Source organism: Condylura cristata, unplaced genomic scaffold (assembly GCF_000260355.1).
Source record: "Condylura cristata isolate star-nosed mole 26May11 unplaced genomic scaffold, ConCri1.0 scaffold00025, whole genome shotgun sequence".
In the NCBI taxonomy this organism is placed as follows: Eukaryota; Metazoa; Chordata; class Mammalia; order Eulipotyphla; family Talpidae; genus Condylura; species Condylura cristata.
In genome coordinates, this window is record NW_004567126.1 from 19,228,324 (window position 1) to 19,251,031 (window position 22,708).

The 22,708-nt window shown below is 49.3% G+C and overlaps 4 protein-coding genes across 7 annotated transcripts in view; 2 read left to right on the top strand and 2 right to left on the bottom strand.

Moving 5' to 3' along the window:
* Positions 1 to 4,213: 4,213 nt before the first annotated feature.
* DPAGT1 (dolichyl-phosphate (UDP-N-acetylglucosamine) N-acetylglucosaminephosphotransferase 1 (GlcNAc-1-P transferase)) lies at positions 4,214 to 10,074 on the top strand. Its single transcript, XM_004689185.2, has 9 exons — positions 4,214 to 4,535; positions 4,847 to 4,967; positions 5,156 to 5,369; positions 5,593 to 5,739; positions 8,099 to 8,183; positions 8,522 to 8,710; positions 9,355 to 9,442; positions 9,614 to 9,769; positions 9,847 to 10,074. The coding sequence occupies exons 1-9, from the start codon at positions 4,369 to 4,371 to the stop codon at positions 9,910 to 9,912; spliced, it is 1,233 nt and encodes a 410-aa protein (XP_004689242.1). The 5' UTR covers positions 4,214 to 4,368; the 3' UTR covers positions 9,913 to 10,074.
* Positions 10,075 to 11,072: 998 nt separating this feature from the next.
* On the top strand, positions 11,073 to 12,366 carry LOC101621352 (histone H2AX). The gene is made up of 2 exons (XM_004689186.2): positions 11,073 to 11,903; positions 12,116 to 12,366. Exon 1 carries the CDS (start codon positions 11,134 to 11,136, stop codon positions 11,563 to 11,565), a length of 432 nt encoding a protein of 143 aa, XP_004689243.1. The 5' UTR covers positions 11,073 to 11,133; the 3' UTR covers positions 11,566 to 11,903; positions 12,116 to 12,366.
* Positions 12,367 to 12,452: 86 nt separating this feature from the next.
* Positions 12,453 to 19,701, bottom strand: HMBS (hydroxymethylbilane synthase). 4 transcript variants are annotated; one of them, XM_004689187.2, is made up of 14 exons: positions 19,545 to 19,701; positions 17,380 to 17,433; positions 16,956 to 17,028; positions 16,598 to 16,647; positions 16,459 to 16,514; positions 16,055 to 16,132; positions 15,756 to 15,833; positions 15,574 to 15,649; positions 14,408 to 14,521; positions 14,132 to 14,170; positions 13,782 to 13,901; positions 13,503 to 13,556; positions 13,284 to 13,370; positions 12,784 to 13,191 (listed from the first exon to the last, which is right to left on the bottom strand). In XM_004689187.2, exons 1-14 carry the CDS (start codon positions 19,575 to 19,577, stop codon positions 13,018 to 13,020), a joined length of 1,086 nt encoding a protein of 361 aa, XP_004689244.1. In that variant the 5' UTR covers positions 19,578 to 19,701; the 3' UTR covers positions 12,784 to 13,017. The 4 variants fall into 4 exon arrangements, with proteins under 4 accessions (XP_004689246.1, XP_004689244.1, XP_004689245.1 ...); XM_004689188.2 differs by lacking the exon at positions 19,545 to 19,701 and adding an exon at positions 17,598 to 17,685; XM_012729861.1 differs by lacking the exon at positions 19,545 to 19,701 and adding an exon at positions 17,586 to 17,668.
* A 1,321-nt stretch (positions 19,702 to 21,022) lies between these two features.
* VPS11 (vacuolar protein sorting 11 homolog (S. cerevisiae)) overlaps positions 21,023 to 22,708 on the bottom strand; it is a 10,116-nt gene continuing 8,430 nt past the window's right edge. The window contains exons 15-16 of the mRNA XM_004689190.2: positions 21,723 to 21,945; positions 21,023 to 21,592 (exon numbers count right to left, since the gene is read on the bottom strand). Of these exons, the coding sequence (XP_004689247.1) occupies positions 21,428 to 21,592; positions 21,723 to 21,945 (388 nt within the window). The 3' untranslated portion in view covers positions 21,023 to 21,427. The remainder of the gene's footprint in view (positions 21,593 to 21,722; positions 21,946 to 22,708) is intronic.

The window sequence follows — 22,708 nt, forward strand, 5'->3', positions numbered from 1 at the left end:
CAGCTCCTAGATAGAAATATCTGGCAGAGGTCCAGGTGATCCTGGCCAGGGAGAAAGCAGAATTCAATCTAGTAAAGGGTTCAGAATAGAACCTAGAATAGGAACACCCCCATTCCGTCCTCACCACCTCACCTCCCTGTAGAGCTATAACTCAGGAACACCCCCTATTAACCTCCTTGCTAGTGTGGGTTTGTTCTGGAGATATTTCCCAACCCTGGGGCTGCTTCTGTTTTTAAAAATAATATATTTCCATAGTAACAGCTCCTGCCTATGGAGCACAGAGTGTAGAGGGGGTGGTGATGAGGAGGGAGCTGGCAATGTAGCACTGGACTATCAATAGATTCCGCCAGAAGACCCTGCCATCCAAATATGTGCTATCCCAACAAGCACCCAAAATAATGATGTCATAGATACATCTGGCCTCAGGATGCTCGCATCCCTTTTCCATGATTTAAGGGAGTGTCTTCACAAGGGTGTGCCAGTGCTTTCTAGAAGCAAAAGAAGGGAAATCCTACAAAAGGATTAAAGGAACACCCCACTTTCCAGAGGCCCTTGTATATGTATATGGCAGGGCCTTTTGTGTACATAGAGCTTGGAGGGGTGGACTGGGAAGGTGTTAAGTATTTCTCTCCCCAGTACAGTCAGTAGTCTGAGTAATAGACACATGAGAGTAAACAATGTCTCCTTAAGTGCTGGGTTGCAGCAAGCAAGCAGAACCTGGAAGGTCAGGTTGTCCGAGCCAGAGGAGGGGAGATAGGTAGCCTGGAGTGTTCCTGGATTCACTGTAAAAAATGATGGGTGTGTGTGTAACAAGGTAAGCTCACTATGGCCTTGCCAGTGTGTTATCACTGGAATCCCAAGACAATTGCGATTCCTAGAGTCTGGGTTTCTAATCTTGAGGGAGGGAAAAGACTGGACATAAAGGGAGGAGGGAAGTCAAGACCAGAACCCAGAGTGCAAAGTTTCACTATGAATACTCTTTTCCCCCCAAGATTCTTTCTTCAGGAACTATTTGATTTTCTTTCTCCCACCCCCCAGCCCTTCAGGGATCTCAGCCCTCCAAATTTTGGGATCTACTTCCTCAAATCCTCCACAGAACACCACAGGTACTGCTTCAAAGTCCCTAGTCAGTCTGCCCAATCTTCCTGCCACTTGTCACTCAGGACTAGCACCTATTTCATTCCCCTTTATAGTCAAGCTGGTTGTTTATATGTCTGCTTTTCCTACTCATCAGGAAGCTGCTTAAAAGTGAGTATCCTCGCTTACTCATTTCTCTTCCCTCTTATTAAAATGAGGTACTTTAAATATGTGAAGTAGACTTCTGGGAGAAACAAACTGTATTTATGTAACTTTGTGCCCACACGTGCAGGAGTTAAAAGTCTCCTGCATACACATAGTAGGGATTAGCAAATTCTTTTCTTTTTTAAAGATTTATTTATTTATGCATACAGAACTGGAGTACCGGCTAGAGGTACCAGGGCAATGAAAGGATTCACAAAAAAAAGTGTGGAGCAGAGTGGCAGGTCGAGTGAAATGCACTGCTGAGAGGAGCAGAGGGTGGGTCAGAAGAGATCTGCCATGCCATGTGGGTCACCTCCCTGACCAGGGATAGAGCTTGAGCTGAGAGGGTAATAGCTTTACAGTGCTGCGTTTTAACCAGTTGTGCGATTAGGGAGGGCCCTGGATTTGCAAATTTTTTTGTAATTTTCAGAATTCTAACAAAAATATTCTAATTTACATGTAAACATTAAGAATCCCTATATTATCTCCATCTTTTGAAAAACCATGTCATCCCAATGGAATGGAAAATCTTGGGTTTGCTTTGAGCTAATAAGTTTTGATAAACTGATAGGAGAGAGACCAGTAGAAAAGGAAAACAAGTGTCTCAACTGCTTTAAAACAGCCACAGCTCTGGTCCTGCGAGTGTCATAGTCCCAGCTATTAAAAACTGTCTTCTTTCTTTTTAGGTACTATGAAACATTTTGGGGACAGACATTGCCAGGCAGTCTGACGCAATAATGAACTGACCTTGCTTACTGGAAGGCACTCAAGGGCTTCATAGAAGTCTCAAATCGCAGACATTATCTGCTTAGCCGAAGAAACCAGCTGATGCCATTGACAATTCACCTGATCAGAGTCCTAAGCCCGACTAACTGCAACATTCAGGCCAATGCTTTGAACTTCTGCCTGAATAGAAGTTCAACTGAGGTTATGTCATGTGTTCATTTATTTTTGTTTGTTTGCCCTTCTGATTAGCCTGATAATCAACTGGGCTTTTACCATCAGGGGAACAAAAATATTCAGATTATATGACAAGTATCCAAGTAACCATGCTCTGATGGTAACATGGATACATGGAGGATGAATCCCTAGTGTTTTATCTTTGAACTAGTTTCCCCTCCCCCAGTAGAGAAGTGGGGGATAGCTAATAAATCCTGGAAAAGAGAGAGAGAAAGATTCCCAAAGCCAAGCTGAGAAGGGAAGGTATATTAGGATTAGCCTTCTAATAAAAAAGGAAACAAATACAAACTGTTCCTCAGACCTCCACCAAGTCTTAGCCTGCTCATAATCAACAAGATAACTGAATGCTGTCTCCTCTGTGGCTCCCACAGGCTCCTCCTTTGCACCTGCTTCTGGCATCTCAATTTCTCTCTGGAAGGCCACACTTGCCATCTATGGAAGTCTTTGGATAGACTACTCTTCAAGTGTCTCTCACCCCCCCCCCACAACTAATTGCTCTCTCCATGTGTTCCTGTTGCCGCCCTCTGTCAGACCCAGACTCGTATGATGATGCTCTATATGCAGAAAATTCTGTGCCCTTAGCTTCGAGAGAACACCCTGTGGAATCGAGAACACTTACCTCTAGGGAGTTTGCAGTCTAGGAGGCAGAGTGTATACACACACAGAGAGAGAAACAATATCAGTGGGATAATAAACAAAAAAATTGATAAAATGTTATCAAGTAAATAACTAGAATGATTTAATATCTATACAAAGTATATATAACATGTACATAAATATATACATACATATAGTCTTTTGTTAATTAGAACCACCTTCAAATAGAAAAGACTTCACACCTGTTCTGAGACAGGAGAAACTGTCTTTGGCTTAAAAAAATCAGCCAACCCTCACTCCTGGAGCATGCCATATTTAAGAGTGGGACAAAATGCCAGGATAGTTGAGTCGTTTTCTGACTCCCTGGTGGTGGTTTCCTCTCTGAGGAATGGAAATCATTTGCCACCTAAGAACCTGTGGGAGAATGAAGATGCTGAAGAACTGTTACTGGCAATGAAGCAGGTGCGAAGCCAAAAGGCCTGGTAACCTGAAGGAAGAAACTTGACAGTTTGAGCCTGGTTCTGCTTCCTTAACTCTAGCCAGAGCCTTAGTCTCCTCTTTGCGGTTTAGGGAGCTTGGCACAATGGAGTGATCCAGAACCTAGGAAACTCAAGTACCGGGTGAAATCCAAGACCAGAGGGCACTTAGCGCCTGCAGTGATGAAGTGCGCCACTGGGTTAGTTGCCAGGCAACTAACAGCTACTGCGGGGGCAGAAGGTGGGTGGGATGTTGAAGGAAAAATACCTGGATCAAGGACTAGAAAAACTGGAGAGGGAGGGGTTTTTCAAGGGTCTACGCTTCAGCGTTTATATCATTCTCCCAAACTGCAGTTGCATCTGGGAACTGAGTTGTGTTTACTGTGGTGACAACAGGTTTTCCAGAAGAAGCCGACTGTGCACCCCTTTCTTGTCCATCCAATCCCCAAGCTTCCAGTAGTCACCTTCCGGACTCCAGCGGTCCCCATTCCCAGAATAAACTCCAGGTTCTAGCCCTTTAAGAGTGACCTACGGGGGCCGACCGAGCCAAAACTGACGTGGAACCAGGTGTAAGCAGCGCCAACTACGTAGTCCCGGAGGCGTTCATCTTGGAACCGGGCAAGGGAATGGTTCCGCAGTGGACTGTATCTTTAACATACCATTAGAAAGTATCCGCTGTTGTTTGTCTTTCTTTAAATTTTCAATACTCTCCTGATGATCCACCTCTCGAACAAAGGCAGTGTTTTAACCTATCGCTTACCTCCTCTTTTGCCCATATTAAAAATGGCTGTCGCCGCCTTCCCCAGCGATAGTGCTCTACGAACAAGATCCGGGCGGAAATCGAGGGTAGGCAAATACAGTGGGACAGAGCCAAGATTGCTTTGTAGAAGCTTGAGGGAGTCCCCAGGGTGACTCAAGTGAAAGTTGGTTTTTGCTCAAGCAGGTGCCGGAAGATCCAGACTGTGGGTAGCGGTCGCTCTTTATGGGGGCTTGGGACTTCTGCCAGCTTGCCGATTAGCTGGTGAGGCGCCAAAACGGACTCTGGAAGGTCACTATGTGGGCCTTCCCGGAGCTGCCGATGCCAATGCCCCTGCTGGTGAATTTGATCGGCTCGCTTTTGGGATTTGTGGCCACCCTCACCCTCATCCCCGCCTTCCGTAGCCACTTCATCGCCGCGCGCCTCTGTGGCCAGGACCTCAACAAATCTGACCGGCAAGAGATGTGAGCGGCGGAACACGGGTCCCAGGCGGGGACAGGGACTGAGGAAGTGGAGTGGGAAGGTCAGGGGAGGGTCTGCTATGCTTGACTGTGCGCCGAAACGCAGCACTAACCCAGCAGACAGCCTGGAACTTTGGGAGGAGAAGGGTAGAACTGATTAGGCATGGGGAAGGAATGAGTGGGGGACACTCGGGTGTATCAGAGACTAGCAATGGTGCCCTACCCCCCCCATTAGGTGACTGTAATGCCTGCATTAGTGAGTGACCACACCCCCTTTCCTCTTCCTCCTCGGCTCTTTTCCTGCTGGGCTGCAGCCCAGAATCCCAGGGAGTGATCAGTGGTGCTGTTTTCCTTATCATCCTCTTCTGCTTCATCCCTTTCCCTTTCTTGAACTGCTTTGTGGAGGAGCAATGTAAAGCCTTCCCTCACCATGAAGTAAGTGGGTTAGTGGGGGCGGTTGCCTATAACTGGGGTCCGGGGTGAGGGGGAGCTACCGAAGGTTGGGAGTTAAGTGGACTGGCTTGGGGGAAGGGTCTTACTAATGAACAAAAAGACAAGAATTCTTGAAAAGAAAGGTAAAGTGGGACTAGGCTTGATCTGTAACCTACCTGAGCCTCCCCCAGTTTGTGGCCCTAATAGGTGCCCTCCTCGCCATCTGCTGCATGATATTCCTGGGGTTCGCGGATGATGTACTGAACCTGCGCTGGCGACATAAACTGCTGCTGCCCACAGCTGCCTCACTACCTCTCCTTATGGTCTATTTCACCAATTTTGGCAACACAACCATTGTGGTACCCAAGCCTTTCCGTCTGCTTCTTGGCCTACATCTGGACTTGGGTGAGTAATCCTGCCTTGACTGCCCCTAGGGCCTGTAACTCAGGACACCTTTGTGATATACCCATTAGGGCATTACTGGTGCCACCCCTTCACCTCAGGTGTCCCTGTTTTGTCCCTCAGCCCTTTTTGTTGGCCCTTCATTCTGTCCCGTTCTCACCACTTTTCTCAGGAGAATGTCCCTAAATCCTCAATCTATAGGTGGTGTTTACTTCTCTTATTTCAGGGATCCTGTACTATGTCTACATGGGGCTGCTGGCAGTGTTCTGTACCAATGCCATCAATATCCTAGCAGGAATTAATGGCCTAGAGGCTGGCCAGTCACTGGTCATTTCTGCTTCCATCATTGTCTTCAACCTGGTGGAGCTAGGAGGTAGGTGGAATTACAGATAGAGAGAAAGAGAAGTCTAAATGTTAAGGGAGTTGCCTGATATCTGGTTTTGGGGAATTCAGGGAAAAAGCAATATGAAGTAATTGTGGAAGATAAGGGAAACTATTTACTCTGCAAATAACAACTGAGAGTTATGAAATGTGAGAAAGAAAAATAGCATTCCTATTCTTTCAAGCTAGGTGGGCACGAGACCATAGTTTTCGGTAGAACGACATAACAACCTCACAGAACTCCAATATCAGACAGGTCACTCTGACCACAAGAGAGTAAGACAATAGCCAGACCCCTCCTAACCATGTCTGAGCATACATAAAACCACAAGAACACTGTGCATCCCACAAAAATGACCAAGATCATCTCTTCTGACTGAGTGATTGTTGCTTCTTTCTTATAACTCAGTTCCTCCCACATCTTTCTTTTTTAAAAAGATTTATTTACTTATACATAGAAGAACTGGGGTAAAAGCCAGAGATGTGGGGGAAGATTCACCAGAGACAGAGTGGGGAGCAGAACAGGCAAATCTACGGAAATATACTGCTGAGGGGAATAGTGGGCGACACAGGAGAGGCCTGCTGCACCATGTGTGGGTTAGTTCCCAGGCTGGAGATTGAACTCAAGACTTTGTAGTAATAGTGCTGAAACTTAACCTCTAGGCCACCAGGAAGGCACCCACATCTTTTAAGTACAAAGTAAGTATTTTAAGTACATTTACTTACTAGCCAAAGGGGGACCCTAATGGAACTAACACTTTTAAAAAGTTGCATGTTAGCTATTGTGATAAAGGTAATTGATGACAGTAGGGGGGAAAAAAAGAAGCAGTTTGGGGCTCTCCCTGGTTGTGCAACGGGTTAAAGCACCGCATTATGAAGCTCTCTGAAGCCACTGCAGCACGAATTCGATCCTCCACCAGGGAGCTGACCCACATGGCGCAGCAGACCTCTTCTGACCTGCCTGCTGCTCCCCTCAGCAGTGTGCTTCCTCAGTCTGCCTGTTCTGCTCCCTACTCTGTCTCTGGTGACTCCTCTCACCACCCCTGCACCTCTGGACTGTACTCGCAGTTCTGTATGCATAAATAAATAAATATTTTTTTTTAAAAAAAAAGCAGTTTGGAGATATACTCATTGAACTAAGCTTGTTCATCCTTGTAACTAATTCTTGTCCAAAATGATGATGGAATATTCTACTTTTTCATAGACCCCAACTTCAGGTGAAATTATTCATGACATACCCATTACTAATTACCCATCTTCCAATTTTCTTGCTATTGTGCTTTTCTTCCCATCCCATTCCTCATGTTGAACCAATGGGCCTGTTTGTAAATTTGCAAACAATTGCAAACTTGCAAACAAGTTTTTCTGCCATCCACTGTAGTTTCTTCAAACTTCTGTTGCAGATTACTTGAAAACTGTTGTTTTTGAAGTGTTCTCAGTTTTTTACTTGAGGTTTTTGCCATCAATAGTGATCACACACAAAAGTGATGACACAATTTGGTTTGGCCACTGCATTTATCTTTCACACAGCCGTTCTTACTGCCACTTCCTTCCATGTTCAGCAAAGCGACTGCTGCTTGCCAGGCACCATCATCTTAGCAGCTGCTGAACGGTGGCCATAGTGGGCTCAGAGAGAGAAGAGGAGAGTTCAGCGTGGTAAAAGGGTGCACTCCTCCCACAGCTTAGACAAGCATGCTCAATCATAGAATTATCCTGTGATGGCACCTAGTTCAGGGCAAACTCTGCCCTATGTATCCTCTTCAGAACTACTTCAAGCAAATCCTATAACAAGTTCTCCTACATCCTCTTACTGAGACATCCCATGCCCCCCCATGGCCAGTGATTTTCAAAGTCACCCCTGTTACAAGAAGTCAGTAAACCCAGCTTTTGCTACAAGAGTGTCATCTTTGACTGGGGCATCAGCAAGTGTTTATTAAAGTTAAGCCCTTTTTTTAATATAGCCTCCATTTCACCTTTATATTAACTCTAGTATAGACTGTTACATACTAGTGAGGCAGGTATTACCATCATCCAACAGATGAGGAAACTGAAGCTTAGAGGAATTAATGTGTCCTGATCAAGGTCACATTAGATAAATGTAAAGCTGGTATCAAAACCTAGGTGTGAACAATCTAAACCAAATTTTAGAGAGTGATTTTAAAAGACTTCATGAAAGAGGTGGAATGTTAAGAATTACTTGAATCATTTAAAAAGGATAGAGAGTTCTTCAGTGAGACTCAGGAGAGCCCAACATGGGGTGGAACTTAGAGACAGATGGAAAAGGACTGGTGTGGTATGGAGGGGCAGTGGCTATCAACTTTTCCTTTTCTCTTTTTTCCTTGCTTCAAAAGGTGATTATCGGGATGATCATGTCTTTTCCCTCTACTTCATGATACCATTTTTTTTTACCACCTTAGGATTGCTCTACCATAACTGGTAAGTAGGCCAGTGGCGAAGGGAGGGAGGGCAACTATTTGAATGTATGCCAGGCCAGTATGTTCCTGATTGTGCCCCATCTCTGGATGGGGAGGGTAAACCTCTGCATCCTGTGTTGTGGCTTGACTCCTGTTGATAGCAATCTGAAATTGCGCTCTACCCAGCAATAATTGGGGGCAAGTGCTGTGTATACTTCAGGAATAGATGAATTCAAGACCTTGGGAGAGCTGGAGTCTCCTCTGAGCCAGAACTAGTACCAGGGCTAACCCAGCACCTAGGATGTGTGATGCGAGAAAAAATGGCTCTTGCCACTGGCTCAACTCCTCTCCCCCAAACAGGTACCCATCACGGGTGTTTGTGGGAGATACCTTCTGTTACTTTGCTGGCATGACCTTTGCCGTGGTGGGCATCTTGGGACACTTCAGCAAGACCATGCTACTCTTCTTCATGCCCCAGGTGTTCAACTTCCTCTACTCACTGCCTCAACTCCTACATATCATACCCTGCCCTCGACACCGCATGCCCAGGTAGACACTTTGAAAGGGACTTGAAAAGACTTGAAAGATTTATTTATGCATACAGGAACTGGGGTGTAAGCCAGAGGTCTGTATGTGGGGAGGTGTGTGTATGAGAGGATTCACCAGAAATCATGGGGAGCAGAACAGGCAGATTGACCAAAACATACTGCTGAGGGGAGCAGTGGGCGAGACAGGAGAGGTCTGCTGTGCTATGTGGATTATATCCCTGGCCAGGGATCGAACTCGTGCTGCAGTGGTTGCAGATACTTCATAGTGCTGTGTCTGAACTGCTTGCACCACCAGGGAGGTCCCTTGAAAGGTTTTGAAAGGGACATCATAACTTTTTCACTTGGACTGCATAAAGCCAGCTTTATACACTTATTATGAAAAAGAAGCGGATCCAAAGAATGACTTAACTTTTCACATGGGCAACCCTATATATAAATTACTGAGCACATTCACATACACAATCTCATTTAATGTTCACAGCCGCTCTGATCACACAGAAGTAAGCAGTAGAGCCAGAAACAGGTCTCAAGTTGTTTGACTTTACATTCAGTGCTCTTCCTATAAATTAACCACTTCAAGGAGAGTTCTTTGAGTAGTGTCCCAGTTACATAAAGCTCTCTTCCCCCGCCCCATCTCCCCTGCAGACTCAATACCAGGACAGGCAAACTGGAGATGAGCTATTCCAAGTTCAAGACCAAGAACCTCTCTTTCTTGGGCACCTTTATTCTAAAGGTAACAGGGTAACAAGGAGGTAAGGCTCTAGGCCTCCATCCTGAATTCAGGGACCGGGGAACCTAGGCCTGCCTGCATCAAATTGAAGGGGAGTTTGGAAGCTTTTAAGCAGATCCCTATTCCCGAAGCTTAGGTATTAGTTGACATTATCTCCATCTCTGACACCTGCAGGTAGCAGAATGCCTCCAGCTTGTGACCGTGCGCCAGGGTGAAGCCGAGGATGGTGCCTTTACCGAGTGTAATAACATGACCCTCATCAACTTGCTGCTAAAAGTCTTTGGGCCTATGCATGAGAGAAACCTCACACTGTTCCTGCTGCTGCTACAGGTGCAGAATGGTTAGGGGTGGGGTTTCACCTCTTTGTCTCTTTTTGTGGTTCTTATTTTAGTCTTTTCTCCTTGCAGATCTTGGGCAGTGCCCTCACCTTCTCCATTCGGTATCAGCTTGTCCGACTCTTCTATGATGTCTGAGTTCCCTGATCACTGGCCTTACTTCACAGTCTTCAGGGTTTCTGACTCATGCCAACCTCTTTCTGGACCAAGACTGCCTCCTCTCCAGGCCTCCTCCCACCCTTCATTCTCCTCCAGATTTTGTTCTCATCAATTCTTTTCACCTGTGTATTGGCATCCTGGAGATTGGAATTTGCCTGTGGCTTTCTACAGCTCTCCCTCTTCATCCTGTCTCACAGCACCCTAAGGCAGGCGACAACAGCTCTTATGCAGTTTTATGCCGTTATCCACAGCTCGGACTCAGGGAATGTTTTGGCCCTGACTTGGATAGGAACAGACTTGAAGATGACTTGACATTTCACTATAAATTAAGTATAATGATTATTAATAGACCTGGGGTGGGGTGGGGGGTGGGGAACATGGCAGGTGCTCCCAGTGATGACAATAAATTGTTACTTCTTCTTCTTGTTCCTCTAGGTGTATTTCCCATAGGAAATATTTTAGGATTGATTGGGAGGGTTGGTGGAGGCACCTTCTCCAAGAGGATGCCAACCTCTTTGCCCCATCCTTTTTCTTTCGGTATACTAGGCACCTTCTAACAAGTGAACTGAAAGAGCTGAGACCAGACAGAAAATCCTGATACTTCAGGCTGCTCCAAGGGTCACAAGACTGACTTTTTGTTTTCTGGCATAAAGTGGAATTTTCAGTGGGATCTTATTTCTTCCCTTTTATCACTCTCCCTTTGCAGGATGGGAGGAGGGAATGACCATCTGGAAGAGGAGGCAGAGGTAGTTGACCCCTTTGCTTTAAAATCCCTAGGCCTGCACAGATTTCCCAAAGGAAGTTTTTCACATGCCGGCAGACTGCGCCCATCTAGTCTTCCGGTTCGAATCGCGGCTGTAGCATTTAAATTCCGCGCGCTTCGCAGGGATTGGCTCCGTCAGCGAGCGGTCGGCTGTCTGGGCCACCACTCCTACTCGCCTCTTTCCCCGGGCTAGAGCTTTTCAAATTCAGCCAATGGGTGGGCGCGCTCCCTCGGTCGACGTGCGTCACCGTAGGGTTAAGTGCAGCCAACCGGAGGCAGGCAGTAGGCAGAAGAGCCAATCAGAAGGGCGCGGGGGTGTGTCCTGCGGCCTATAAAGGCGGCTCTTGGGCGCGCGCGGCGGCGGTTGGACTGCGGCTGTCGGCTGTTCGGCGTCCCTCGGAGGTTTTTCTCTTCACCGCTCCGCTACCTCACGCAGCATGTCGGGCCGCGGCAAGACGGGCGGCAAGGCCCGCGCCAAAGCCAAGTCGCGCTCGTCGCGCGCCGGCCTCCAGTTCCCGGTGGGCCGCGTGCACCGGCTGCTGCGGAAAGGCCACTACGCCGAGCGGGTCGGCGCCGGCGCGCCGGTGTACCTGGCGGCGGTGCTCGAGTACCTCACCGCGGAAATCCTGGAGCTGGCGGGCAACGCGGCCCGCGACAACAAGAAGACGCGGATCATCCCCCGCCACCTGCAGCTGGCCATCCGCAACGACGAGGAGCTCAACAAGCTGCTGGGCGGCGTGACGATCGCCCAGGGGGGCGTCCTGCCCAACATCCAGGCCGTGCTGCTGCCCAAGAAGACCAGCGCCACCGTGGGGCCGAAGGCGCCCGCGGGCGGCAAGAAGGCCACCCAAGCCTCTCAGGAGTACTGAGCGGCGCCCCCCCGGCCCCCAGCCCTCCCCGTGTCACCACAAAGGCCCTTTTAAGGGCCACCACAGCCCTCACCGAAAGAGCTGGCCACGCCGCGGCCCTCGCGTCTCCCCCGTCCCGCACCCGGCGCCCCTCCCCCCGCGGCCCTCTCCGTTATCCCAGCCCGAGGGCCCGCCCGGCTGGCGCAGAGGCCGCGGAGGGGCGGGGTCGCCGCACCTTCCCGCCCGGCGCTCGTGACTCAGCCGGCCCGGCTCGGGGCTCGCCGCTGGGCTGCGGTGGGGCCGCGGCACCTCGTAGAAGAACCGGGTGTGCGGCCAGGGCCGTGGCCGGCGGCCTGAAGGTGAGTCTGCGGACGACCGCCGGCGACCCCTCAGCCCACCGGGGCGGCCTGGCCGCGGCTCCCCCCCCTGCGTGGTGCTCAGGCCGGACCCCGCGGACGCGACTGTTGACCTCCAGGCTTCCGCGGGGAGCGATGGCTCGTCCGTCCTGGTGCCCCCTGGCTGCCAGCCCCCGGGCTTTCACGGCAGGTCTCCCTCCCATCTTCCTTCACAGGCCGTGAGGTGCGGCCTTGGCTACGCGCACATCCTTTCCTCTGAGGTGACTGCCTGCCGCGAGAAGTCGCCGGGAGGGGCAGGAGCCCCCGTCGTGGGCCCGCGACCGGGGGACGGACGGCAGGTCTCGGAGTGGGTGCTCGAAGCCGAAGGCCGCAGGACCCCGCCTGCCCTCGCCCCAGCTCCCTCCCAGCAGCTCAGCTCGGCAAGCCATGCGCCCACATACCAGCACTCGTCGGTGGATCCCTGTCTGGACTGCGCCTCCTTGGGCACCTGAACTGGACTTTTCGCAGCCAACCCATCCATGACTAGAACCTTAAGTATTGGAGAGTTTCAGATGGACTAATTTTGTTTATTAAAGGATTGTTGTTTTTTTTAAAGTGAAGTGTCTGTTCTCATTTTGCACGAGCGGTAGCACTGAGGGCTTCTTAGTCTTTCACATGCTTCTGAGGTAGTGGGGGTGGAGGACTCGCAGACTGAGGTTCATAGTACTTGGAGGGGCAAGTCATAGGGTGTTTTTTAAGGATTTTACGATTATAGCTTTTTCGTGGCGTTTCCTGCTAACAGAACTGCTGAGGCAGAAACTGTTTCAGGAGAAATTCAGACAGCAGTCCCAGTACCTGAAGTAAAGGGTTTCATGTTTGTCCTTTTCTGCACCCCCACCAAAAGACCTTCAGAGCTGGTTTATTAGTAGAGTTAGTTACATTCACACTTGTGGCTTGGACTTGTCTCTGAGATGAGCCCCCTCATAGTGAGAGGGCAAGAGGCAAGTCCCTCGAGGTCTCTGACCCTGCAGTTCAATCCCCCAGGGTAGTCACTACCCAGTTAGTGAAAGGGGGCACAGATGACTGGGATGTAGGTGCTTGACAGTGGCAGTCCATACACCTGTGCCCCACAGACCAGTTAGTGGGCCTCATTAAGCTGCCGTGCAACATCCAGGATGTTCTTGGCTCCTTTGTTCAGCAACAAGTTGGCCAGGCTGATGCCCAAGTTCTCAGCAGCTAGCTGGGCTCCTCGTGGAATGTTCCGGGCTGTGATGCCCACCAATTGTGGATCATCCTCTGGACCATCTTCATGCTGGATGAGGGAAGGCAGTGGGATTTGGTGAGCACAAAGAGGAAATAACATGGGGCCTGGTTTCTTTCCCTATTAGCCTCCAACCTTGGTACCTGGGCAGAGACATGAATGGTGGCCTGCATGGTCTCTTGCATGCTATCTGAGCCATCCAGACTCCACACGCCTCCAGTCAGGTACAACTGGGGAACAAACAGTTATCTCAGCGTATTCCGGGTGGGGACTCCTCAAACTTGGGTTCTTTCACTGGCATTTAGGATACATAAGGAGAAACACCATTATCCACCCTTGCCCTCCACCCATCCTTTGCTTACTTGCCCGTCCTTCATAACGGTATGCACTGCCACTGGCACACTGCAGCCTCCTTCCTGCAACAAGAATTTCTCACTTAACACCACTCTGTGACCAGAACCCTCAAAAATAGAACTCAAATATAACTTGGAAAAAAAAAAAAAAAGAGTCCCAGAATTGGGTCCTCTTCACACACAACATTCAAGAACAAGTTACTACTAAATACGGAGCCTTAATTTGAGAACCCTCATTACCCTCCCCAACTCCCCACTCCTCTACTACAAGAGGAGCACAGGTCCTACCAGCTGCCTCAGGAAGGCCCGTTCAGCGATGCAGCGAAGCAGAGTCTCAGGATCATGCAACACCCCCACCAGATCCAAGATGTCCTGGTCATTAGCTCGAACTTCCACGCCCAGGGCCCCCTGATTGAAAAACAGCCTAGGACATCAGGCCCAACCTTTCTTCCACCAATGGAGCTAAGGTTGGGAATCAGCCCCTTGCTACCTGTTCCCCTGGGCCTTTGGAGCCAGATGCCTTCTAAGGCCTGCCCTTCCTTGAGAGTGTTTATTAAGGTGAGAGTACTCAGCTGGTGCCACCAGCTTCTTGGTTGAGAACAAAGGAAAGGGGTACATTAATATGTGGTCAAGCATACCTGACCCACAGCATACATGCATTCCTCAGGATGCAGAATCTGTGGGGACAAAACAGGAGACAAAAGGTGATGATGTGGGCTCCTAAAAGAATATAGCAGTGAGAAGGGACTTCCCTTGCAAACAGAAAATCTGATCAACTGGTCCCTGAGTTCCCCAATCTTCCCAGCCTGGGATCATTTCAGCTTGCAGTGTTAGGAGTAGATAGGTGTGAAGAAGAGAATACAGGCAGGCAAGAGGTAGAGACTGACTGGGGAGGGAACAGGAGCAGCCCCTACCTGCCCCACCCTGTTCTGCCAGCCCATGCGCTGCAGGCCCGCTACAGCCAGGATGATGGCACTGAACTCCTGTTGCTCGTCCAGCTTCCGAAGCCGTGTGTTGAGGTTTCCCCGCTGTGGAGAGATGCTAAGGACCACAAGCACTGGGCAGTCGAGCTGTGTGCTGTTCTTTCTGCCTGACACTATCTAGCTAACTTTTCATCTTACAGTTTTTACCTTCATGATGATAGCTTACATTTCATACTAGATGCCCGAGACTGTTTTAGAGTGCTTTACACGTGCCAGCTCATTTAATTTCCACAATTCTCTGAGGTAGATATCTATTTTACAATTAGGATAATGGTGCAGAGATTAAATAATTTACCTAAGGTTACAAGACCTTCGAGAAGCCTTGCCCCAAATCTGTGTTTAGATGTTCCAGCTGGAAGCCTGATAGAATTCCCTACTTGTACAGGGGAGAACTTAATCCATACTGTTCTGATAATCAGTTGTACAAGACGTAACAGTATTCACGGTAAAAATCAAAACAATATAGAATATAAAAGAAAAATGGAAGCATCTTCCATCCCCCAAGATTTACACTCTTCAATATCACTATTATCAATGCCTGTTTGTTTTCTTGACTAAGGAAAGTATGTAAATAGGGACAATACAGATCTTGCTCACTCTAATCTCCAGTGCGAGGCACTGGTCTCAAACTAAGAAAACATGAAAGGATGACAGGGTAGAGAAGTGGAGGGGAGGAAGGACAGTCTATTCCCCCCATGATTGACCCTTCTGGAAGCCCTTCCACTCAGGATTCTCAAGGTCCTCTGGACCTCATCTTCCTCCTTGCTACTGCCCCACTTCTCCTTAAAAGGATACAATATTCTTGGCCCTCCCTGGTGGCGCAGCGGGTTAAAGCACTGCACTGAGAAGCTAAAGCCACTTCCGCATGAGTTCAAATCCCGCCTGCCCCGGAGGAGACCACATGGCGAGGCAGACCTCTCCTGACCCGCCCGCTGCTCCCCTCAGCAGTGTACTTCGTCGATCTGCCTGTTCTGCCTGTTCTGCTCCCCGCTCTGTCTCTGGTGAAGCCTCTCACCGCCCCTGAGCCTCTGGCCTGTACCCCAGTTCTGTATGTACAAATAAATAAATCTTTAAAAAAAAAAAAAAAAAAAGGATACAATATTCTTGAACTGCAGATGTGGAAACTTTCTCTGCAGCTGGGCAGCTCTCCTCAGGGAGCTGGTTCCCACCACACTGCACAGTGAGAGAGTTTTAAGTGATGTTAGTTAATCCTGGGAGCGTGCTGTTCTCTCCCCCAACATGCGCATCCCATCAACATGCCTATCCAGGCCCCACTCACCTCTTCTCTGATAAGGTTTCTAGCGTCTTCCCAACAAATTTTGGGTGAAAAACAACAGCATCATAGGGGTTCTCTCGCCTGGGGGTAGAAATGAGATCACAGAATGAGGGAGAAATCTGAAGTCAGTCACTTCCACTCTCTCAGTAGCCAACTAACTGGCATTTTCTGAGCTTCTGTTATGCTTAACAGTCCTCAGAGCAGGGGTGACAATCCTAGATGCAGAGAGCCAAGCCCTGAAAGAAAAAGGTTAACACAATGCCTCCCCCTTGCCCGGGGCCCCTGACTGGCAGCACTCTTACTTGCAGATGGCACCAATGGTGAAGCCAGGAGGAAGCACCGTGGGCAGGTCCTTCAGGGAGTGAACAACCAGATCCACCCTAGAAAGATGGGAGAGGGAAGCTAGGAGTTGGGGTCCACCCACACCTGCCTCTGTATCAGAGTCTAGAGCAGATCAGAAAGTGATTCTTTCCAAGTCCTTGAGAGTATGGGGCCCTCCATCCAATCCATCCCCCCACCCATTCCCCCAGCCAATCTCTCGCATGTCAGGCAGCCAAATGGCTCAGAACCGAGATACAATCATTTTTTGAAACCTAAAAAAAGCCACATATGTGGCCCAATCGAAACCACCCAAGGGTTTAAGCCCAAGAACCTAGCTGATATCCAGATCTGAGGCACGCTGAGGCCCCCCCTGCCTTTTACTTACTCATTTCTTTCTAGTGCATGTTCCAGCTCCTTGGTAAACAAGCTCTTCTCTCCAATCTATTGGGCAAAAAGAGCCACAGAGTAAATCTCTTGGGGAAGGAAAGAGGAGGGTGGGACAAGGACTAAGGGGAAAATGTTACCTTAGAGAGTGCAGTATCAAGAATCTTGTCCCCTGTGGTGGACATCGCAACTGAGGAGAAAATCAGTCAGGCATTCACTGATCTTAATTGACTGAGCCCCACTGAGCTCTCACTGTGTGAAGACTCATGGTAAGTGCAGAGACTCACAAGCCCCAGTCCCATTGGGAATGACTGATCCAGAAGAAGAAAAGACATTCATAAAAAGACCCACTGCAGAAGCCATGAACTGCCAGCTAGGCCAAGAGATGGGAGCTGAGGTGTTCAGAGGAAGAAGTCCCAGGGTCAATGGACCCGGCTTCGGGGCCAAGGACAGCCAGAAACCCTATCTTACAGCTTTCATTCCTTTCCCCAAACTCACTGATTTCAAACTGCAGGCCAGGATATAAGGCTTTCAGGGTTGCCACCACACTATCCGTCTGTATGCGCGCCAGCTGGAGACAGAGATGCATATTAGCCTTGCCCTTTCCTGGCCACTGTCCCAAACTCAACCCTCAGGGGGTCACAGAACTCCTGAAGAGACAGGAATTCAGAAAGGGAGTTGAATGTCCACCTAGGAATGAGAGGGATCTGGCTTGGGAATCCCTGACACCCCAACAATTTCTCCAATCTAGAGACAATCTCTCCACATTATGTGCTCTACCATTCCGCAGAGGAATTAATTCCCAGTGACCCCACTTTCTCCAATCTAGAGCTGCTAGGAACTGACCCTCCAGACCAGACCCCCTAACTTCCGAGTACAGAACTCTTCAATAATTCTGCTTCCCTCTGGTACCTACACTCACCTGGCTTTTACGGGTACCCACGCGAATCACTCTCATCTTTGCGTTGTTGTCTTCCTGCAAAAACAGTTCCCACGTCAGTACCCTCTGCTCCTGTGTTCCTCAGTAGCTTGTCCAAGAACCACTCGCTAGATGAAAAACACCTTTGCCCTTAGACCTGTGGTCAGTAGCCTCAGGATGGGGAAATACTACAAGTCCAGACCCTTTACCTTCCTCAGTACCTTCAGCCCTTCTCACAGATCCAGAGAAGCAAGAGACAATAGGACCCACAGCTGCTGTTGCTTCTGCTGCAGTAACCAGGACACTGAGCCCTGAAGCCCAGCCTGGCCAAAGCAGTAGGAGCACTACCCAGCCAGCTGGGTAAAGAGATAAGGTCCATCAGCCTGGCCAGAGGGAGGGTGGGACCTGCAGCAGGCAGGGGCAGGGCAGCAGGGACCACACAGGGGAACTTGTGCTGAGTCACTGAGGCCAAGTTCAGCTCCCACAATAGAGCAGGCACTCAAGAAAAGCTGCAGTGCCACCCAGATGCCAACAGCTACTCCACAGCTGCCACACTACAGATTTCTCAGTCAGGGTGGAATACATACACACAAGGACTGGGGTCAAGAAATCTGATGTACAGGCCTGCTCAGCCTCTTGGCTGGTGACTTCGATTTGAGCACATCAACCCCTCAGTATCTGCTCCTCAGTATCTGTCTACTCATCTACAAAGAGGTGAAGAGGTTTGGCAGCAGTTATCTTCCTCATCTGATGTTCCATAAGACTAAGAGGCTGCACTACCTAATGTTCATTCACCTAGAGCACGGCTTCTGGCTCTACAACAAGGAAATATTGGGACATCAGACACATAGCCGAGAGCTCAGAGGACACGCCTCCTCTTCCTGCCTCTGACAAAGGTGCTTAGTGCCAAGCAGGTGAAACTGGGTTCTTCAGTCTAAGACAATGATCTTATTTTCTACATCCGACAGCAGAACTTTTCCTATTCTAGGGAAAGTTCACTCCATGAGTTCTTTTGCAGACAGGCCTAAGGACTCTATTGCTAGTGGTGACTACTGGCTGCATTTAGACTCTGGTCTACTCCATGGCAACCACATCTCCAGAAAATCAATTCTAGGGGATCTTGATATGAGGCGTGACATGCTAACTCTGAGCACTAAATTCTGTGCCACGGAAGCCCACAGAAAGGAATCCAGAAACTGCTAGGTTCAAACATTCCTTTAAGTTCAGTCATTCTAGACAACACAATTATGTCAGACTGTCCCATTAAAAAGTTACTTATTGAGTACATAGACACAAGATACTGCTTTTAATCTTCATAACAAGCTATCACTTACACAGGACTGGCATTACTGAAGCCATGCTACAGAAGCAAAGCCTGGCTCTGAGGGGTAAAGTGACTGGTCCAGGGTCACACAGCTAATAATGGGCAGAGAGCTGGAACTAGAATCCAGCTCTTCTTAATCTTAGTCCAGGGCTCTGGAATGTCTGCAGTGACAGTGAATCCCTCTGCTCACCAGCAGGCTAACGGGAAGATAAGCAGCCGCCCCATTTCTTATCTCAGGCTGGCAGTGGTGGCCACAGGTAGTGGTACTTTGCACTCACACAAATCCAAAGTTCCAGCAGTACATTGGAATAGGAAGGCCCAAAGGTTGGGCTCTCACCCACTGTAGTAATCCAGCTGGGGACTTTTGAGAAGACTGGAGCTGGGTGAACTGACCGCTAAAAGGGGGGTGGGGTGCGGGTAGGAGGAAGGCGCACTTCTAAGATGTTTGTGTGCAGCTTGGGAGTCTTGGTGGTTTGTTTTCCTCTCGGGATCCTAAGAGGAACATTTTCCATTGCGGTGGTCACATCCCTTCCCCTGCCCTGTCTCGTGTCTAAGGGTCCAGGGGAATAAGCACTCTGTTCTGTATAGACGAACTTTCCGAGGCGAAAACGCTTGATCTAGAACCGTGGACACCACGCCTGGCGTGACTCCCACCTAGATCCCCGCAGGGAATGGGGTTCCCTCCACTCTTAACCTAAGGGTAACTTTAAAAACTACTAGGACCAAAAAAAGTGACAGACAACCGTTCCGACCAATAGACGCCGGAGGGTGGCAACTTGGGGCCAATCGTTGCACCGCTAATCCGGAAGCCCGAAGTCGCGAGGATCACCGGCTCGGGACTCACCGCGGTTGCGGCCGCACTGCCGTTCCCCGACATAGCTGTGCTCGGGAAATAGGCCGGGGGCTGCCGCCACAGCGCCCCGGGATCCCGGGCAGCCGGATGCACCGGCCGGCGGGCAGCCGGGGGCACGCGGGGCCTGAGCTCGTCCTGCAGCCTCAGCGCCCCGGCTCGGGAAGGGCTGCGTCACTTCCGCCGCCCGCCCTCCAGGGGAGGAACCGCCCCTGGGCGGGAATTGGACCGACTGCGACAGCCCTTACCTTGGCGTGACCGGCCTTGCAATGCAAAGCTGGCGCGGCTGCGATCCCGTGTGCCCTGGTCTTTCTGGTTTGAGAAGCAGACGTACCACCTATCCATTTCTTTCTTTCTTTTTAGAAATTTATTTATTTATTCATACAGAACTGAGTACAGGCCAGAGGTGCAGGTGCGGCGAGAGAATTCACCAGAGACAGACTGGGGTGCAGAGCAGGCAAATCGATGAAGGACACTGCTGAGGGCAGCAGCGGGTGAGACAGGAGACGTCTGGGGCAAGGATCGAATTCGCACTGAAGTGGCTGCGGCCAGCTTGCGGTGCTGCGTCCTAACCTGTTGCGCCACCAGGGAGGGTCCCCCACCTACCTATTTCTACTTTCACTTCTGTCTCGTGCTTCCCAGATTTACCCACAAAGAAAACTCTTGGCAATCCCCTCCAGCCACCTCGAAAAGGCAATCAGTTAAGTCAAAATTAGAACTCCAGGAGGGAAAAGATACTAACCTTACAATACTGCACTGGAAGGAAAGGGGCCATGAGCGTTACCATGCACTCTCGGCTGGATTCCATGTCTACAAACAGGACTGCTCTAGAAAGCTAGGAAGCAGCTTGATCTCCTTAGCTGTGGCACGCAGTTGGTGAATTCTGTAGTACTTCCTCTGCTCTGTTCACACTACAAACCTGAAGTAGGCAACAGTTCTATTTTTTTAAGTGGGATGAAAGGTGATGTCTAAAGACATGTGAAGTGGGAGTGCCCACACTACAGTAATATTCACGGCCCCGTGTGCTAATAACCACTGTACAAAGAACTCAGCATCCAAGTATTCTTAGACCTTTATAACAACCATTTAAGGCTGGTGTTAGAATTCTTAATACAGTGATAGAGAAACTGAGACTTGGAACAAGAGTTGCCCTAAGTCACACAGAATTTAAAATCAGCTGTGTGATGCACAGGCGCCCCACCAGGATCGGCCTCCTACTTGAATACTTTGTCTGACTAAACCATAGAGTGCAGCCAGATGAAAGAGCAGGAGCTGTTGGGGGTGCCTCAGTCTGGGCTGCTCTTCAAGCTCAGCATTAGGTTTTTTGTCAAGTAAAAGATTTCAGTAAACTGAATTCTACTAGACGGCACATCTCACTTCTAACAGCCACGCTACGCCACATAAGAGGTAGTGAACATGACTGTGAACACGACAGTCCGTAGGAAGAGAAGGGAGCACTAAGAGGGCAGAGAGAAAGATGTGCATATTTTATCGTTAAGAATCACCAAGAAGTCTCCAGAATAAACCCTTCCACCCCCAAATCATTATATTCTTTTATTTACAGACTCTGGGAGCAAGGACCCAAGCACAGCCTGGTGCTCTTGGACAGAGAATAAAGCAGCTATTGTCCATATTCAGAGGTTGCTGAGGTGCCCTCCCCCACTGGTCTGGAATGATCTACACTGCTCAAAAAGTCAAATGGAGGAATGGCAGGCTGGCCAAAGGAGAAAACAGAAAAAAGTCCCTGTCCTCCTGAGGACTATGGCATCTGATGAGAGAGGAGTGCTGGGTCCGTATGCCTGCTTCCAGTGCAACAAGCCCTGCTTTTGTCCCCGTGGCCTTCTGCCCGCACCTCCACTATTACTCCCACTGGCTGCTTAAGTGCCTCTCCTGGAGTGCATGAGCAGGTCCCGCTGTAACCCCGTCTCCAGGTTTGCAGGCAGTCTGGCTGTGGGAGGGTCAGTCAGAAGAGTCAATTTGTTGAAAACACCTCGGCCAAAGTAGTCAGCAATCACGGAGAAGCTGTCATTAGAGCACTTGAGCTGCAGGGAAACAGGAGGAGTTAAGAATCAGAACCGAGATGCTTGTTCCCCAAAGGAGGAGGGGATGAGAAACGAGCTCTTGGCACTCCTGTGGCTGTACAGGCTGGTCTTCTGCCCCAATCATCCCTACCTGGTGCTGGAACTGATCGTGGAGATCCCGTTTCTGTTCCTGGGCTCGGATCATATCCATGACCTTCCGGTTTTCAGGGAGGCAGGTGGGGCAATCAGCGTCACTTTCTGAGTAACTTTCAAAGCAGTGCTGGTGGAAGGAGTGGCCGCAGAGAAAGTGGACCGAGGGCAACTCCAAGGCGCTATTACAGATGCTGCACTTGGTCTTCTGGAAGATCTTCGGACTGTAAGCAAGGGGCACCGGAAAGGGTGGCCAACAGTAAGGACAGGGCCAAAGTCAGGTGGGAAGACAAACAGCTGCAGTCAGTGAGCAAATACCCCTGTTAACGGACTATTAGGCCCTGCCCTTCCTCCCACAGAAGGGGGTGAACCGGGGATGAAACGGAGCACACCTACAGTGAGCATGCTCTCAGCAAATCCAACTGAGCCAGAGGGGTGTTTAGCTCTCTCAATTGTCATAATTGTCGCTGGTCGTTCAGATATTTACTTGCATAGGACCCTTTTAGTGAGTCTCTTCCTGGCCAGTGTAAAAATTTAAATGTGTATCACCCTACTCCCTTTCCTCAACGTATCAGTGAACATATCATCACTTCACACACTGTTCACTCTTGCCTACTTAATGCCTTTACTTGCTGTCACCACCCCATGTAAGCTCCATGAAAGCAGAGCTTTTCGTGTCACTAAAAACAAAATTCAGCAAATAAGGAATGTGGAATAAATTATTGTTCTTCTAAGAAGCATTTCACAATGTTAAAGGTAGCTAAGAGTGGGGTTAATGTCTACTATACACGTGTCAGTTGTCCACTTTCTGTATTCTCTACCATTTTCCCTTCAGAATGGCTTCCAAGCACAACCTTGAGTATGTGTGCAACAAGGCAAAATACAGGCACATACAGAAAGAAAAGCAGCTGCTCTAAGATGAAATCCTCTTAAGGATTTTTTTAAGATATGTATTTTTTAAAGTATATGTATTTTTTTTTTTTTTTT